At 37.3% G+C, this 17,409-nt stretch overlaps 1 protein-coding gene across 6 annotated transcripts in view; it reads right to left on the minus strand.

The window, feature by feature from the left end:
* BCLAF3 (BCLAF1 and THRAP3 family member 3) overlaps nt 1-17,409 on the minus strand; it is a 55,018-nt gene that overhangs the window by 12,355 nt on the left and 25,254 nt on the right. For 3 of the 6 annotated variants that reach the window (XM_045582318.1, XM_045582317.1, XM_045582314.1), the window contains exons 4-10: nt 15,254-15,426; nt 13,224-13,341; nt 12,483-12,543; nt 10,892-11,007; nt 6,015-6,117; nt 3,958-4,047; nt 953-1,108 (exon numbers count right to left, since the gene is read on the minus strand). In XM_045582318.1, coding sequence (XP_045438274.1) covers nt 953-1,108; nt 3,958-4,047; nt 6,015-6,117; nt 10,892-11,007; nt 12,483-12,543; nt 13,224-13,341; nt 15,254-15,426 — 817 coding nt within the window. The remainder of the gene's footprint in view (nt 1-952; nt 1,109-3,957; nt 4,048-6,014; nt 6,118-10,891; nt 11,008-12,482; nt 12,544-13,223; nt 13,342-15,253; nt 15,427-17,409) is intronic. The other 3 variants (XM_045582316.1, XM_045582315.1, XM_045582319.1) reach the window with 3 other exon arrangements.

Genomic DNA, 17,409 nt, shown 5'->3' on the forward strand with positions numbered 1-17,409 from the left:
ATATAATGCTATTATTCTCATTTAAAATATGTATAGAATGTAATCTTATATCATATTGATGCTTTATTTTCAAATACCAATATGGCAAATTTAAATAAAATCTATCTACAACTAAAAGAGTATGAAATTCAAATGATCAAGTAAAGAAACTTTTCTAAAAATATTTATTTATTTATTTTAGAGAAGAAGGAAAAGGGAGAGATAGAAAGAAACATCAAATAATGAGAGAGAATCATTGATTGGCTGTCTCCTGCATGCCCCACACTGGGGATCGAGCCTATAATCCAGGCATGTGCCCCGACCAGGAATCGAACCATAACCTCCTGGTTCATAGGTTGACACTCAACCACTCAGCCATGCCAGCAGGACAAGAAACTTTTCATTAACATGAAGAGTTAGCATAAAGTAGTGATGCTTACACAGCATTCTGAATGTAATTAATACCATTGAATTATATACCTAAAAATGGTTAAAGTGGCAAAATTTGTTATATATTTTATCAAAATAAAGCATATATGAGTAGGGGCAAAAGAAGAGTTAGCATATTTTGCAATTATTCACCCCTTTTCTATAGTCAGTTCAATATTTTTTTGGTACTTAGGTAATTCACATTTTATAAGGCTAAAATATATCAATTAAAAATCTTTACCTGAATTTCCATTTCAAAAATGAATCATAGAGGAGATATTCTAAGGTAAAAAGTTTCAACAGCTGGCATATTAAAAATATTTGAGGTATAACAGCTAAACGCATTTTCAGATTAAATAGTCTCACAGCTCTATTACCACTGCTCCTTGAAGTTTTTCTGCCACTATTATACAATGAGTATTTCTGAAATGTAGGTTGTTTGCCAAGTCAAATTAAATTAAAAACTCAACTTATCTATTAAACAGAGATAATTTATGAGTTCCAAAGTCACTCAGTATTTTTAATGAATCATAATCCAACTAACCTTTTTCCTCCTCAGCAATCTTTCTCTGAATTTATTAGTGAAAAATCCCTTTGAACCAGCATACCGTAAACGCTGATATTTAGCCTGAATGTTCAAGCTCTTCTTTACTAGGCCTGATTTATAATGGGGCTGCAGTCTGCCACCTCTAAAGTAGTTCTGTAAAGGAAAAAAATAATTAAATCTTAAAACTAGAGCTTCCAAATCTACTTTATTAGCATAAGAAATGGAAAAATGTCTGGTATGTAGGGCTGCCCTTGATTCTAGGCACTACAAATATTAAAAGGGAAGAGGTTAATGATGGACATAAAGTACATTTTCCTCAAACTAGTTTCCTAGTTAATTTTTTTTAACTTTTTGCATTGATTTTAAAGAGAGGAAGGGAGGGGAGAGAGAGACAGACAGAGAGACAGACGGAGAGACAGACGGGGGGTGGGGGGAGAGATAGAGAGATAGAGATAGAGATAGATAGAGAGAGAGAGAGAGAGAGAGAGAGAGAGGGGGGGGGGGAAGAGAGAGAGAGAGAGGAAGAGAGAGAGAGAGAGAGAGAGAGAGAGAGAGAGAGAGAGAGAGAGAGAGAGACAGACACAGACACTGATCAATTGCCTCCCACACATGCCCGGACCAGGGATGGAAACTGCAACGTGGATATGTACCCTGACTGGGAATCGAACCCGCCACCTCTTGGTACACAGGATGATGCTCCAAACAACTGAGCCATGCTGGCCAAGGCTTATATAAAAATTTTAAAATTCACATAAAACCATTTTTTAAAACCGTTTTTGAAATTCTTGAAATTGACCATGCTAAGAAAAATACAACTTCCAAAACCTCTAATGAGCTAAAATTATCCTTCTTATTCATAGTGAAATATTACAAATCACAAATAGAGGGGAAGATATTAAGTATCAACGTCTTTTTAAAATTAAAAAATCTTAACTTGATTATTGTCAGTACCTTCCAAGCCAATATTTATTTCTTAATCCTCACCTGAGCATATGTTTTCATTGATTTGAGAGAGAGGAGAAGTGGGGAGGGGGGAGAGAGAGAAACATCGATGTGAGAGAGAACCATCCATCGGCTGCCTCCCCAACACACTCTGACCAGGAATCAAACCCGAAATCTTTTTGGTGCTCAGGACGATGCTCCAGGCAACTGGGCCACCTAGCCAGGGAAAACTCATCTTTCTTTAACATAAAAAATCCATTAGCAAATATTTTCGAGATAAGAATTATACTTCAAAAGACTGCCCAAAATTACAATAGATGTAAAATGACCATGAGTTGTTGTGTTTCCCATGTGAAAAATGTATAATGGTGTATAATAATGGAGAAATTATAAAAAATAAGTATATTCCTCTTTCCACAATTATTTAACAATGGGTATGGCATGCATAAAGAAGTATATAAGTTTATAAAAAGTATTTATGCCACACCTATTTTTCAGTTATTTTTTTAAGACTACAAAAAATTCGGGTAAAACAGACTTTTAATGAGACTGTAATTTTGTTAAAACTATCTGCATACTATTTACAATGTCCATTGTTACATATCTCATAAGGTGATTACTAATTCTGGCTTTGAATTAGTCCAATTAATATAAAAAGTAAATTTTAATCAACTTCTTTTCTTAGGAAGGATTATTTCCTCCTCCTGTTTTACTATAAAGGATTGTAGACTTCCAAATAATCATATAATGTTACACAGCTTCAAATGAATGGTCAAGAAAATTACTGCATATATTTTTTTAATTTATAATTAATGTCAATGAATTTTTCATTAAGGAGAAGGGATAACACGAAACAGCTCATAACAATTGTAGAAAAACACTACAATCCACTATATCTGACCAATGAACAGAACAACATGTAGGAAGCACTTAAATCTGAAAGTCCATTGACACAGTCCCTGAGCTATACAGACATCACATTTTCAGTTAATGATTTTATGCCTCAAGACATTAAAAGATGGTATAAAACGTGTCTATATTCTACGGCCATAGGTATTTTTGAAAACCTAATGTCACACGTGTTTTTAGCTACATGAATTACTGGCTAAAATACTATCTACTCCATGCCTACTAATTGTGTTGCTCCCAATGGAAAAAATCTCTTGACATCTAAAAATTTTGACTCTCAAGAAGCCTTGTATTAACAGATCACTCAGCTACCCTCCTACTCTATGGCTTGGCGACAGTTTATAATACCTTTCTGCTCATACTAACTTCCTACTGAGCCAACTACTCCATCCACCCTGCTTGCCCCTTTCACACACAAAAATCTCAGATTCTTCTCCTCTTTTCGGGGGAGGGAAGACACTGTGGGGTGAAAATATGAATAAAGTACCTATCATAAGCAGGAAAATCAGTCCAAGTGGATTTAAAAAGCACTTCAGCTTCTGAGAGCAAGCAAAGAGAAACACACTCCTTTGCACTATATTCTTATCCCCTACATCGGGGGAGGAGGTTATCTGGATAGTCAAACATGTTGGTTAATTAAAACGATCACATAAGACATAGCTGTACACGAAGAATGCAATGGAAAATCTTTAACAAAGCTTCCTGGACCAGAATCTTTCTCTGATGGTCAATCCAGAAGGCCTCTGAGGGCTGCATGTCTATGTGTGGGCAGGTTTTCTTTAATCTGTAAATCCTGGAGAAGGTTCTATAGCTAGGCACTTACGTCTTAGAGATAAAGGGACAGACTTAGAAAAAGGGCTTGGGACCTGGCCTGCCTCCCCACTGAAAGCCACTCTGGGTAATTTTTATGTATTTGTATTTCTATGTAATGCTTGTAAAAATGTTCCACTGGCTACAAAAAACAAAAAAACAAAAACGTTGAATCAAGTCCTGAGAAAAGAGGTCATCATTAAATTGATTAAATTTAACTCTAAGTGTCAGAAAGAAGTTTGTAGCTACTATAAACATCTTTGAATTTAGCCATTACTTAGAACATTATGTTCAAAGCATAAACCAAAAGCTAGAATTAAATGGAAAATACCACTCAATACCTTAGGAGGTCTAAAGCCTCTCATGTTTTGAGGGTTGCTCTGAACTTGAAATGCGTAGTGAATAATGTCTTTTCTCTGCATAGTATAATCCTGTGTGGAAAAAAAGGATTAGCATGGGTTAATTCATGTTAAAGTCTACTTTTAAGTAAACTGTAGGATGAAACTTCATTTTATCATTAAACACCCATTTTAAATGTATAGGATTAAGAACATAAAATATGTTGCATGTAGCTTAACTATAGGAACATACACACATCTTCCTTCACATAACCCATGCTAGTTTGTGAAGGCTAGTTTAATTCACGAACATGAGAAATGTAAAAAAAAATACTCCTGCATAACACAATAGGTAACTTTTACAAAATGGGACTAAAAGTGTAGGATTTATTCAAGCATGCAGAAGAGAATCCCCAATGTCTAACAAAACAAATTCCCAACACTACAGGAGGTAGTTTTGCTGACTCGGATCAATGATTTAAGTAAATGCTCCTGCCATGACTAGGAAACAATCAGAAGTCAGAGTATTAAGATAGTAACTACGAAGAACCTGAATCTTTTGGTGGGAACAGAAAAGATAGGGCCTATTCTGAAAGATGGTTTCTTTTCCCCCAAAGCAATCCTATATAATAAAAGGGTAATATGCAAATCAACCAAACGGCAGAACCACCGGTCACTATGACGCACATTGACCAACAGGGGGCAGACACTCAATGCAGGAGCTGCCCCTGGTGGTCGGTGCACTCTCACAGGGGGAGCACCACTCAGCCACAAGCAGGGCTGATGGCTGTGCTTGGCTGGCAAGCGCAGCTGCGGTGGAGGGAGTGGGCCTAAGCTATCAGGTGGACATCCCCTGAGGGTTCCCAGACTGCTAAAGGGCATAGGCCAGGCTAAGCAGACTTCCCCCTTAACCCTCCTCCCTGCTCCAGTGCACAAATGTCACGCACCAGGCCTCTAGTAGTCTTATAGCCTTCTCTTTATTCCATTTGAGTCTATACTTTTCACAAATCTACCTCTTTCATACCTTTACCTCTCTCCTCAGTTTAAAAAAAAAAGGTCACAGCCTGGCTGGCACAGCTCAGTGGTTGAGCATTGACCTATGAACCAGGAGGTCACGGTTCCATTCCAGGTCAGGGCCTGGGTGGCCGGCTTGATCCCAAGTGTGAGGCGTGCAGGAGGCAGCGGATCAATGATTTTCTCCCGTCATTGATGTTTCTATCTCTCTCTTCCTCTCTGAAATCAGTTAAAAAAAAAACAAACATTTTTTAAAGTCACATAAAACCCTTTTCATAGTAGTCATCTTGAATTTATACTAAGTCTATAAATTTGAATAAGTGCATAAAGATACATGCAATGAGATGAGACTTTCGGGGACCTGGGAAGAAGGGAAAGGATATGAATTACTGGAGGCCAGTGGGAGGACTCTACTGGCAGCTTCGGAGCAGGCCCCTATGCCACCCCCTTCCTTTGAGTGTGGACTTGCTCTTGCAAATAGAGTACTGTAGAAGTGATGAATGTCACCTCTGAGATTAGGTTACAAGCACACTCTGGCGTCTATCTTTATAGTCATCACTTGCTTGCTCTCATAGAGGCCAGCTGCCATTTGTGAACTGCCCTATGAAAAGGCAAATCTTTAAAACAAAAAATAGATTAGTAGTTAGCATGCCTAAGGGCTCTTATTGCGGTCACAAAAATGTTCTAAAACTGGATTACGGTAATGGTTACATATCTTGGTATAAAAAAATTATTAAATCATACACTTCAAACAGGTGAATTTCATGGTATGTAAGTTATACCTTAATAACATCCTGTGTTCTTAAGAAAGCTAGTACTATAATAAGTGCAATAAAATCCTGCTGAATCAAATAAGAGATGACCATTTCTTATGTCACAACTACATGCCTCAACAGAATCTTAATGTTAAACATAAGAATTATAACCCATACTTACTGAACAATTAGTTACAGATATTATAAAAAGTATTGGTGAACCCTGAACATGTAGATATAGCTGAGGAGGACAGAATGTACAAAATGAAAAATTTAGAAATGCAATCTTACCACATAAGGAGTCTGAATAAACTTTCTAAAATTCGGCTGTATAATACTTTGAGGGTATTGGAAGCTATCAGCATGAGATGGAAAGCAGGAAAACTGATTATTCCTAATAAAATGAGACAGAAAATAAGAATCTTTTATTAGTGTATCTTCACCCAACAAATAAACATGAAATCAAATTACCCCTTTCAGAGACCAAGTGGCACAACAGTAAAAATAATCGCAAATGATAGTTTTCAGGGTTCAAACCTTCACTTTTCAGCAAACATTATTTATCTGAGTGGAAGCTAGCAACGGGGGTAAAACAGTATTCCTTGGACCAGCATTCTCAATCTGGGGGCCCAAGGACAGGCCTCCCTTGACACCATGAGAATGTATATTTTCTTTCTTTCTTTTTTTTTAAATAAAATTTTGTTTTAAATATATTTTATTGATTTTTTTTTTTTTACAGAGAGGAAGGGAGAGAAATAGAGAGTTAGAAACATCAATTAGAGTCATAGATCAGCTGCCTCTTGCACACCCCCTACTGGGAATGTGCCTGCAACCAAGGTACATGCCCTTGACCAGAATCAAACCCGGGACCCTTCAGTTCGCTGGCTGACGCTCTATCCACTGAGCCAAACGGGTTTCAGCGAGAATGTATATTTTCTGAAGGTAGAGAATAACTGCTCTTGAGCCTTTGGCAGCATTGGGTCCCTCTTGCCGACAGACTTATTGATGAAAGCACCAGAGATGAGGTGTGTGATGGGCTCAAAGTCCCCTCATGACAGAGCTGGGGCCCCTGACACTGCTGGGTCACTAACGCTAAGGACAGCCCCCTCTACTGTCACCACTAGGCCCAGAAGCCCACAGGGCTCTTCCCAGAGAGGGCAGCCCTGTGTGGGAGGGAAAGGTCCTTTCCTAGCTTATCCTCCAGCCCTGGGGCCTCATTCCCACAGCCCCCGGAGTCTTCTCCCTTTCCATCTCACATCTCCCCACGTGCTCCTCGGACCCTTTCTGCTCTACAGTGGACAAATGCCTCACCCCTTGGCCCTGCTTTGTTCATCCCACAGGTCTCTGTCCCTCGGTGACATGGGGACAAAATCCACTCTCTTCATCGTGATCCCTGGGGCCCTTCTTGCTCTGTCCCTTGCTGCCTTGCCTGGCTGCCTCATTCCAATCTCCATCTGAAGCATGCACACAGAGCTTTAGGAATGTTTAGCTGCACGTGGCTCCTGGCAGTCTCTCCTGTTCCCCGGCCTTTGCATGTGCACTTCCTTCTGTTGTAAGTTCCTTCTAGCTTAGAGCAGCTTCCAGATTTAGCTCCACTTGCAGCTGTTCCAGGAAGGCTTTCCCAGACCCCTGCTAATTGCATATGTAGCATCTCAGGTCTCTATATGATCACTTACGTTTGTAACTTCTGGGGCACCTGTGTCACCCTGCAAGCTGAGATCCCTTCAGAGGAGGCACCGTGGATGGTTCGTTTTGTGGCCCCAGCTCTGACCCCAGAACCTGACATGAATTAGCCCCTCAGGGTTTTTTGAAATGTAAAAAAAAAAAAAAAAAAAAAAAAAACCACCAAAAACCCACAAAAATAAAACCCCACCCTATGTTCTGTCAAAATGCTCTTGATAATGATAGTAAATAAAAAAAAAAATAGGGTGCAAAGCCACATCATAAGGATAATTTCAATTTTTTAAAATATACATATGCCCAGAAATAAATGATAGAAAATGTACTAAATATTAACAGTGGTCATCTCTAACTAATTAAATCAAGAATGTCTTATGTTTTTGTTTTTCATTTTTGTTATATTTTTTCAGATATTTACTACTAGCATGTCCTACTACTTCTATAACCAAAATGATGGACTTTAAAAGATCTTCTGTGCAAAATGCATATCTGATAAGGGCGTGGTATCCAGAATTATAAATAACCCTTACACCTCAATAATACAAATACAACAATCCAATTTTAAAATGGACAAAGGATTTGAATAGAGTTTCCAAAGAAGACAGAAAAAGCACATGGAAAGATGCTCAACAGCATTAGCCATTAGAGAAATGCAAATGAAAATGCCAATAAAATAGTACTTTATACCCACTAGAGTGGCATAATAAAGAATATGATAATACCAATGTTCACAGTAGCCAAAAGATGGAAACCCATATGTCCATTAACAGAAAAACAGATAAACAAGATGAGGGTAGCATGTACCTTGGTTGCAGGCACATCTCCAGTAGGGGGTGTGCAGGAGGCAGCTGATCGATGATTCTCTCTCTTCGATGTTTCTAACTCTCCTATCTCTCTCCGTTCCTCTCTGTAAAAAATCAATAAAAATATATTTTTTTAAAAATATTATGGTGCATGAAAACAGTCACAAAAGGCCACATATTATATGCCTGCAATTATATGAAATGTCAAGAATAGTCAAAGCAAAACGAACAAAAGTAGACTAGTGGTTGCCAGGGGCGGGGCGGAGGGAGATATCAGAAGTGACAACTAATGGGTATAGGGTTTCTTTTGGGTGTGATGAAAATGCTCTGGAATTACATAGTGGTAACAGTTGTACAACTTTGTGAGTATACTAAAAAAATACTGAATTGTTCGTTCACTTTCAAAGGGTGAATTTTATGGCAATATCTCAATTAAAAAAACACACAAAACTTCATGGTTCCACTACACCACCATCTGACCCAGCAAAAGACATCTTGCAGGAAAAAAAATCTTTGCATGCCACAACACTATCCTCAAAGCTAACAATGACATAGGTATCACTGACCAGCTACTCTGGACCTTGCATGCATCACTCTACTTAGCCTTAGCCACCACTGTGAGGTAAGTCTCATTCTTATCTCTGTTTTGCAGCCGAGGAAATATAGATGAAATATATTGTTTAACGTCAGTCACTACAGAGCCAGGCGTTGAATTCAATGCTCAAAGGGTGAAGATATATTCTGAAGCATTCATGGTCTTTATAATATGATTATCTTAGTTTTAAAATCCTCTTTCTTGGTACACTGAGTCTCTTACACTTGCTGAGTCAAGAAAAGCATGAGAGCTTGTATCACTAAATAGCAGTCATGCTGTGTTATCTTAGGAAACTGGACACTTTCACCCACCAAGGAATGAGATTTAAACTTTAAAAAAACATATGCTTTTTTTTATTATTATTTCGGAAAGGAAGGAAGAGGGAGAGAGAGAATGATGAGAGAGAATGATAAGAGAGAATCATTGATTGGTTGCCTCCTTCAAGCCCCACAGTGGGGATCAAGCCTGCAACCTGAACCATCACCTCCTGGTTCATAAGCCAACGCTCAACCACTGAGCCTCGAAGGCTGAGCTACTATTTTACTTTCAATTTTTTATATGCCTCAATACAGTTTTGCTATCTTTTCATTGGCCCCAAATTTATTGTCAGAATCAAGTCCAGTTTTAAACAAACTCCATATATTTTTACTTAAGACTTAGTTAATCATAGACTTGACTTAAAAGTCTAGTCAAGCCCTAGCCTGTTTTGCCCAGTGGTTAGAGCGTCAGCCTACAGATGGAAGGATCCCGGGTTCAATTCTGGTCAAGGGCACGCGCCTATGTTGTGGGCTCAATTCCCAATGGGGGACTTGCAGGAGGCAGCCAATCCATGATTCTCTCTCATCATGGATGTTTCTCTCTCTCTCCCTCTTCCTTCCTCTCTGAAATTATATATATATATATATATATATATATATATATATATATATATATATATATATATTTAAAAGTCTAGTCAAATATCAGTAATTTGACACTAAGGACCATGGAAAGGGAATCAGCATTTGCCTTTTCTAGTCATATATTTACATTTTCTGGGTGATCCAAATAGCATGAGGACTATTAGGGTGAACTGGAAATTTTGTCCCATTCAATTATACTACATAATCACATGGGCTCCCACCATTGCCATGAGTTCCACATAGTTTTTAGAACTAGAAATGAACTTGGGCCATCCTACAATACCCAGATCCCCTAAAAAGAGGCATTAAGTATGGGGAAAGAAAAACAAGAATCTACTGCCAATCAATTGTCAGTAGATATATTTTGCATGTACCAGCCCATTTACTATTCTAACTTCTCCACTGCCAATTAAGTATTCTCATTTTAGAGAGGAAACTAAGCAAGTATGTCCAAGAGCTTACAACCTGGCAGAGGTGGGGTTCAAACTCCGGACTCCTTTACATTTTCTTTTCTTTTTTAAATATATTTTTTATTTATTTCAGAGAGGAGGGAAGAGAGAGAGAGAAACATTAATGATGAGAGAGAATCATTGATCGGCTACCTCCTGCATGCCCCCTACTGGGGATCGAGCCCACAAGCTGGGCATGTGCCCTTGAACGGAATTGAACCCAGAATCCTTCCATCAGGCCAACGCTCTAGCCACTGAGCCAAACCGGCTAGGGTTCCTTTGCATTTTCTACTACACCTGCCTGTTTTATGGTCAGACATTCATCAAGAGTTCTGAAAGAGAACTGCACTGACCTCAGCAAATTTAGCAATATTCAAAGAATACCAGAATCTAAAGGGCCAAATGAAATGTGTCCAAGTTTGAATCAGCTAGAGCCAAATAATCCATAAACTTGTTGGTCCTGGCTCTTGCTAATATTTAAAAAGCTGTTATACTCCTTTCTCAAATTATCAAGGCCGCAAATATTCACCTGCTCCTCATAATTCTTGTTGTTTAAATCAAACAGCATATGAGGATCAGTGAATAACTTTTAATACATCCTACCTAAACATATAAAATAGATTAGAAGGATTAAATCCCTCCGCTAAAATGAAAATTATCACCACACACAAAAAATTGAAAAGTATACACTGATACCAAAAACTCCCTGATAACAGGATGTTTTTCATCTACTGATTACCTCTCTGCAGCAGTATCTATGTGAAAACTGTGCTCATCTTCATTCTGTAACCGTTCCTTTCTCCTTCTTTCAATGTCATGTCGTAGGTCATTTGGATCTATTACTTTGACCAGAGTCTGAGGAATTATGACAGAAGACAAACCATTCACATTGTTAGTTGCACAAAGACCATATCTAAAAAGAACCTTAAGTAAAAGTCCTAAATAAGTTACCTTGTACTCATCCTACTAATTGTAGTGCAAACTGATAAAAATATTATTAGCTCCAGAGTAAGTAAAGCTTATGGCACTGAAGCAGGAATCCCACTCTGGGACTCTATCCCAAAAGAAAAGGCTATCTACCCAAATATTTTCAAAGTGCTATGTTTAAAATAACAACAACAACAAAACAATGGAAAGCAACTTAAATATTAAAAAAATTAAAGGGGAAGGGAAGAATGATTTTATGGTAAATTTAAGTCAAAGGAATAATGTACGAGCATTTAAATTATGCTAATGTGGAAGTTAGCATAGAAAAACACTGAAAAGTGTTTGAAAAAAAATTTAATTGAAACTTAAAAGTCTCAATCATAAAAGGGCTTGGGAATTTAGAGCTTTTTACATAAAAAGTATTACTACAGTTTAAAAAGAAAAAAAGCATGGAGAACTGCCTATCCTATGATAGTGACTAGGCTAAAATGCCAGATGTAGGACTGCCCAAACCAGATTTTGTGTTAAAGGTAAGAGGATTTTTTTTTAGCCTCTAATTTCTAAAAACCCTCAAATTTCCTTTCAGTTGATTACAGTACTTTGATAAGTAGAAATTTTCTGAAAATTTCAATTATTTAATAAACTAACCTAACTCCTTAAGTTCAATAAAAATTGTAACCATTCACAAGTAAAACAATTATTTATTATTCTATCAGAAATGTATTAAATTCTCCCCTTAACAAAAACTCTTTACTCTCAATGAATAAACCAGCAGCTCTTTTAGAACTTAATATACTTCTAAAATAAGAGCCAGTTTTCTTCCCCCTTGGCTAGTTAAGATAGCTTTTCTAATTAGCCAAGAAATGGGTGGGAGTGATGGGAGGCTTGGGGTGAGAACCACCACACACAACAGATGACAATAAAAAAAAGTCAGTATTACTTCCATTATTTTTCTAGTTCATATTCCATATGCCCTTTCACACATTTTACAATAAACAGAAGGGCAATATCAAATAAAACTAAGTGCTTTTGCATTCTACTCTATATACAACTTAAAAATACATTATGCAAGTATACTTTGGAAAAACTAGGTATCAAACATACTTTCTAGAAGCTTTGCAGTGTAAAGTTTTGGAATGAATATTAAATGTTCTAATTTTGTGTCGATTTTACAAAGCTGTTGCCTTTAGGGACTGTCTCTCTTGTCTTTTGTCAGTTGTATTTCTACAGCCTGGCCAATAACTAGGATCCCATGGAGAGCTTTGTAAGTTTCAGATTCTAATTTCAATCCTTATTCTTCATCTACTTTAATTCCCTTATTGTTACTCCCAATCCCCAGTTCCCTTTCCTGTTCCTTATGCCAACGATAAAATCATCCCTCAACAAGAATTGTATCCACTTACCTGTTCTGAACCACATACCGTATTTTTATTCCGAAGCTCGGCCAAACACATGTCTATTTTCCTAAAATAATAAAGGCATATTACAATCAAATAATTATGTTATACCCTGATACCTCGATTCCATTACTACAGAATGGAATTTGAAGTAAAACTGGTATGTCTTGGAGGAAGCAAAAGAAACTTGCCACCAGGTAGTTCTTTATCTATGTGGCAGTTTCCCAAGACATACATGTCCTTTGAACACCCCAGAGACACCTTAGTGATTCTCAAATCACGAGTCTGTATAACCTCAAACTTAACTCCAGTGATCTGCTGCAGTCTAACATTGATTCAACTCAGCTCACAAAACAGGTGCCAGTAGCAGCAGACACATATGTTTTCATTCAGCTGTTCTCAGAACAGCCATTTCTGACCACATGAAGCAACCCATGATTTCAATGGCTCAACAACTGTCTTTCATTCTTCCAGTGAGAACTTTGCTAGGCCATTACTATAGACATAGCAGAATCCAAGTTAGGTAGGAAAATATTTTCAAAGTCCTCCACATTAAACAGTGCTATGGCTTCAGGACAACCTATCCCATCACAGTGCACAGGCCCAGTACCCGCTTGGGCTTGTCCTATTGTTAGGGAGGAAATCCAGTCCTGGAGTCTACAGCAAGCCCAGGAGGCAGCACCTTCCCGCATCTCTTCCGAGGCTTATTCACATGAGTTAAGTGGGCATACACTAATTAATCATTACCTGCACATTTCTGGATCTAAAGTCGGTTTAGTTTCTTTTGCGCCTTCTGTAGCTTGTGTATCTTGTATTTTTGAGAAACGCTCATGGAGAGTAATGCCAGGTGATGGAAAATGATTTGCTGGGGGGGGGGGGGAGAGAAAGTTTTATCTCAGTGTAAAACTGATTGCTTTTAAAAGATTATATATATAAGCACAGGAAGAAAGGATTATTAAAAATCATCCAAACTGTTTTCTCTTGAAAATATGTGGGACCTAACATTCCACAGACTAATTCGTAGTGCTGTCATGCTTTCTCAAGCCCAAGCAATACTAACAAACCTGATTTATTAAACCATAGATGCTGTTCCTATTTGGCATGCCTGCTTACTTATTGGGGATAAAGACAGTAGCTTCCTCAAAGTGAGGAGCTTTCTCCTCCAAGACAGGAACTACTTACTGTAATTGAGAAGCTCTAATTCACCTCAAGTGAAAAGTAACTCTAAAAACAACTCAGAAATATAAAAATTATTCTGAATAAATGTTAAATGCTATGTTTACATATCACAGAAGGCCTCCTAATGCCATTGAACATTAATGGAAGTTCATGAAGACATTCTGAAATCAGCTATGCTGCAGGCTTTTAACAGGATAGAGAGAAAGATAACACACTTGACTCATCAGAATGCTACTTAAACAAACATTTTTCCTAACTTGCAGTTATTGTTCTGCAATGCCAGCTCCCTTTCTGCCAAGAATCACACTTCCTTTGGGTAAGAGGGGCTGGAACTAAGAAGGCAAATTGTTTTAGACCTTATATTTCTAAGTAAATATATGCCTTAGTTCGAGGGATGCAGATAAAATAATTCATTTTTGAAATATATTTTTATGAATGTAAGAAAAGATTAATGCAATTATCTAGTGAGATATATAAAATAAAAATTTTGGAATTCTCAAAGGTGTCTAGTTTATAATACCCATAATTGCCTTATTTATGCAGGATCATTTAGGAAAGTTGTTCTACATGACTAATTTTTCAATTAATAGAAATTGGCCAGCATAACAAAACAAGTAAATGCAAATCTTTAAAGTAGGTATTATGCAACTCCCTAATGTTATAAAGCATGCCAAATCAAGCTGGAATCTTTTATTGATCACTAAGCATCACCCTCCTGGCACAAAGTCCTATATCACCAGCCCAGCCTGTGTGGTGGCTCAGTTGATTGTCATCCCATGAATTAGGAGGTCTCAGACTCCATTCTTGGTCAGGGCACATGTCTGGGTTACAGGCTCATTCACCAGATGGGGTGTGCAGAAGGCAGCCAATCAATTTTTCTCTCTCAATGATGTTTCTATCTCTCTCCCCTTTTCCCTTCCTCTCTATGAAATCAAGAAAAAGTATTTTTTTTAAAAAAGAATATCACCAGCTTTTTAAAAAATATATATTTTATTGATTTTTTAAAGAGAGGAAGGGAGATGAATAGAATTAGAAACATCAATGAGAGAGAAACATCGATCAGCTGCCTCCTGCACACCTACTGGGGATGTGCCCGCAAACAAGGTACATGCCCTTGGCTGGAATCAAACCTGGGACCTTTCAGTCCGCAGGCCAAAGCTCTATCCACTGAGCCAAACTGGATCAGAATTCTTATTTCATTTTTTTTGTTGTTGCTTCCTCCTTCATGTTCCGTTATCAGTTATTTTTTCTTGCTGCTCCAATTCACAGGTCTTTTGCAGCAGGCAACCTCTCCCTTTGTAACTTTTGATTTATAATTTACTATGAGTTGAAGCACCAGGTTATTGGAACTATATATAAAGCATAACTAGGCCTAGGTGTCATGCTACCTTGAGAGTCTAGTACTTTTTAAAATAATACTTAAACAACTAGGCTTGAATTAATATCTGCTACTCTCTTCAATAGATTTGCTAATTAATGATCTAGCTGATAATTAATATGAATTACTATTACAATATCACAGATGATTTCCTATATCTCGTGAAAAGTCAGTACATTATTCTTGTGTTACCCCTAATGTATGTGCAAAATATACCAACCTTTAATTTCATGAATTACAGTTATGATTTCCTGAGCAAATTCTCCTGCAGCTTTGTTTTCAGTATTCTGAGTTGAGTCAAGTTGTTCAAAGGCTGGATCCAAGTCCTCACTTTTCCTGCCAACAGCAACCAGATCACGTGACATCTGCCTCTCTGTCATGCTAAAAGGAATGCTAGGATAATTTTTAAGTATAAATTTGAAAGTATTTTACTGAGAAAAACACTTACTAAAAATTAATCAAGATATCTATAAAACTAAAAAGATGTTTATCTTTTGTTATAATTAAAGCACTACATTGTATGCCATAAAATGTGTACAATGATGTGAAGAAAATAGCTATAGATGCATGGTTTTGAGTTATTTTCAAATCAGAGATCATAAAATATTTGCCACTTTAATAAGAATCTCAAAATACTGAGTTAAATAATTTTTACTTTAACAATACAGCAAAGCATTAAATACACTCTATATGCAAAAAATAATCAATTACATTTTCTACTCCCAAATATCCATAAAATTATAAATCCAGCAAGCTTATAGTATCTTAAAATACCACACTTTAAAAGCTGTTATCCTACATAATAACTTCTCTGACTTCACTGAAATCCTTCTATCTCTATATCAGTAATGAGAAGCTTAGAATAATATTTTGAAATTAAATTCTGTTGAAATTAATATAATTACTTAGAAAATCTTACTAAACTCTCAGAAAATAGTCTCAGTTGTTAGCAAAGTTATGATCATTAGAACTAATTATAGTGTTTACCCTAAATATATCCTTAAAGAAATGCTACTGTTTATTATATAAACCCAGCTATCTTACAACTTTAATGCTTTCTGAATCTTTATAACTTTCATTAAGAGCTCTCCTTACCCTTAGGTACCATTATAAAGCTATTATTATGACACATAGCTAACAATTATTGAGAGCTTACCGTATGCCAAACACAGGGGCTTAGAGCTTACAAATATGATGTCATTTCATCTTTACAACAACCCTATGGGGAAGTGTCATGGCACTGAGTTCATAGATATCCAGATTATTTTACTTTACATGCCTGAAGTCAAGCATTCATATGAACATAATTCTTCCAAGTGCCCTAATGGGAAACTAGATCTTATTTCAAGAATGCTACTCTTGCTTAAAACCACTCTTAAATTCTTCATCTGGAGGCAGCTTATGTGTCAGAGAAGAAAATGTCTCATGTTATCTTTATACCTCATTTTGAACACAAAATGGCACTAACCAGCTTACACCCATCTTATTCCTCTGCACTTAACTCTAAGTAGCTTTGGGCTCTTGCCAAAAATCAAGTTCACTGTCCAAATATTTGAGATCTATACCTGCTAGGGTACTTTATGAGTATGCTACAGGCTCTGAAGATACATCCAAGAGAAAAAAAATGTAATATCTATAATAAAAGCATAATATGCTAATTAGACCGGACGTCCTTCCAGACAACCTTTCAGAAAAAGCCAAAGCTGGGGCTGCGAGACAAGCCCAGGTTCTGGGTGCTGGAGGGAAGCCAGTGCCAGTAGCTGGGGGAAGGAAGGCCTACTCTTGCATGAATTTTATGTATCAGGCTTCCAGCGTTTTAGGTAACAGCAGCATAGATCCCATCTTCTTGGTTGGTACCTTCTCCATCAACAAAGCTTTCCTTACTCCAGAAAACCAACCAAGCAATCAATAAATAAATACAGCAGCACCATTGGAAAAAATGATACTTCTTCATATAATAAAAACCAACCAAATGGATACATTTGGGGGTATGAGTGTACATGTGCACAGATTTACTTATTTGCTTAAGTCACATAAAAGACATATACCCAAAACTGTTTCAGGATTATGAAGGGCTTACAGATGTTCTTTTTAGAGAGAAACATCAATTGGTTGCCTCCCATTTGTGCCGTGAATGGGGATTGGACCCACAACCTGGGTATGTGCTCTGACTGGGAATCGAATCCGAAACCTTTTGGTGCAAGGGACAATGCTCCAATCAACTGAAACACCCAGTCAGGCCCATATTTTTTAATTAAAAATTTTCATTCCTGCTCGGCTGTGTGGCTCAGTGGTTGAGCATTTACCTATGAACCAGGAGGTCACGGTTCAATTCCCAGTCAGTGAACATGCCTGGTTTGCAGGCTCCATTCCCAG

The sequence above is a fragment of the Pipistrellus kuhlii genome, unplaced genomic scaffold (genome assembly GCF_014108245.1).
Source record: "Pipistrellus kuhlii isolate mPipKuh1 unplaced genomic scaffold, mPipKuh1.p scaffold_m20_p_16, whole genome shotgun sequence".
NCBI classification, from domain to species: domain Eukaryota; kingdom Metazoa; phylum Chordata; class Mammalia; order Chiroptera; family Vespertilionidae; genus Pipistrellus; species Pipistrellus kuhlii.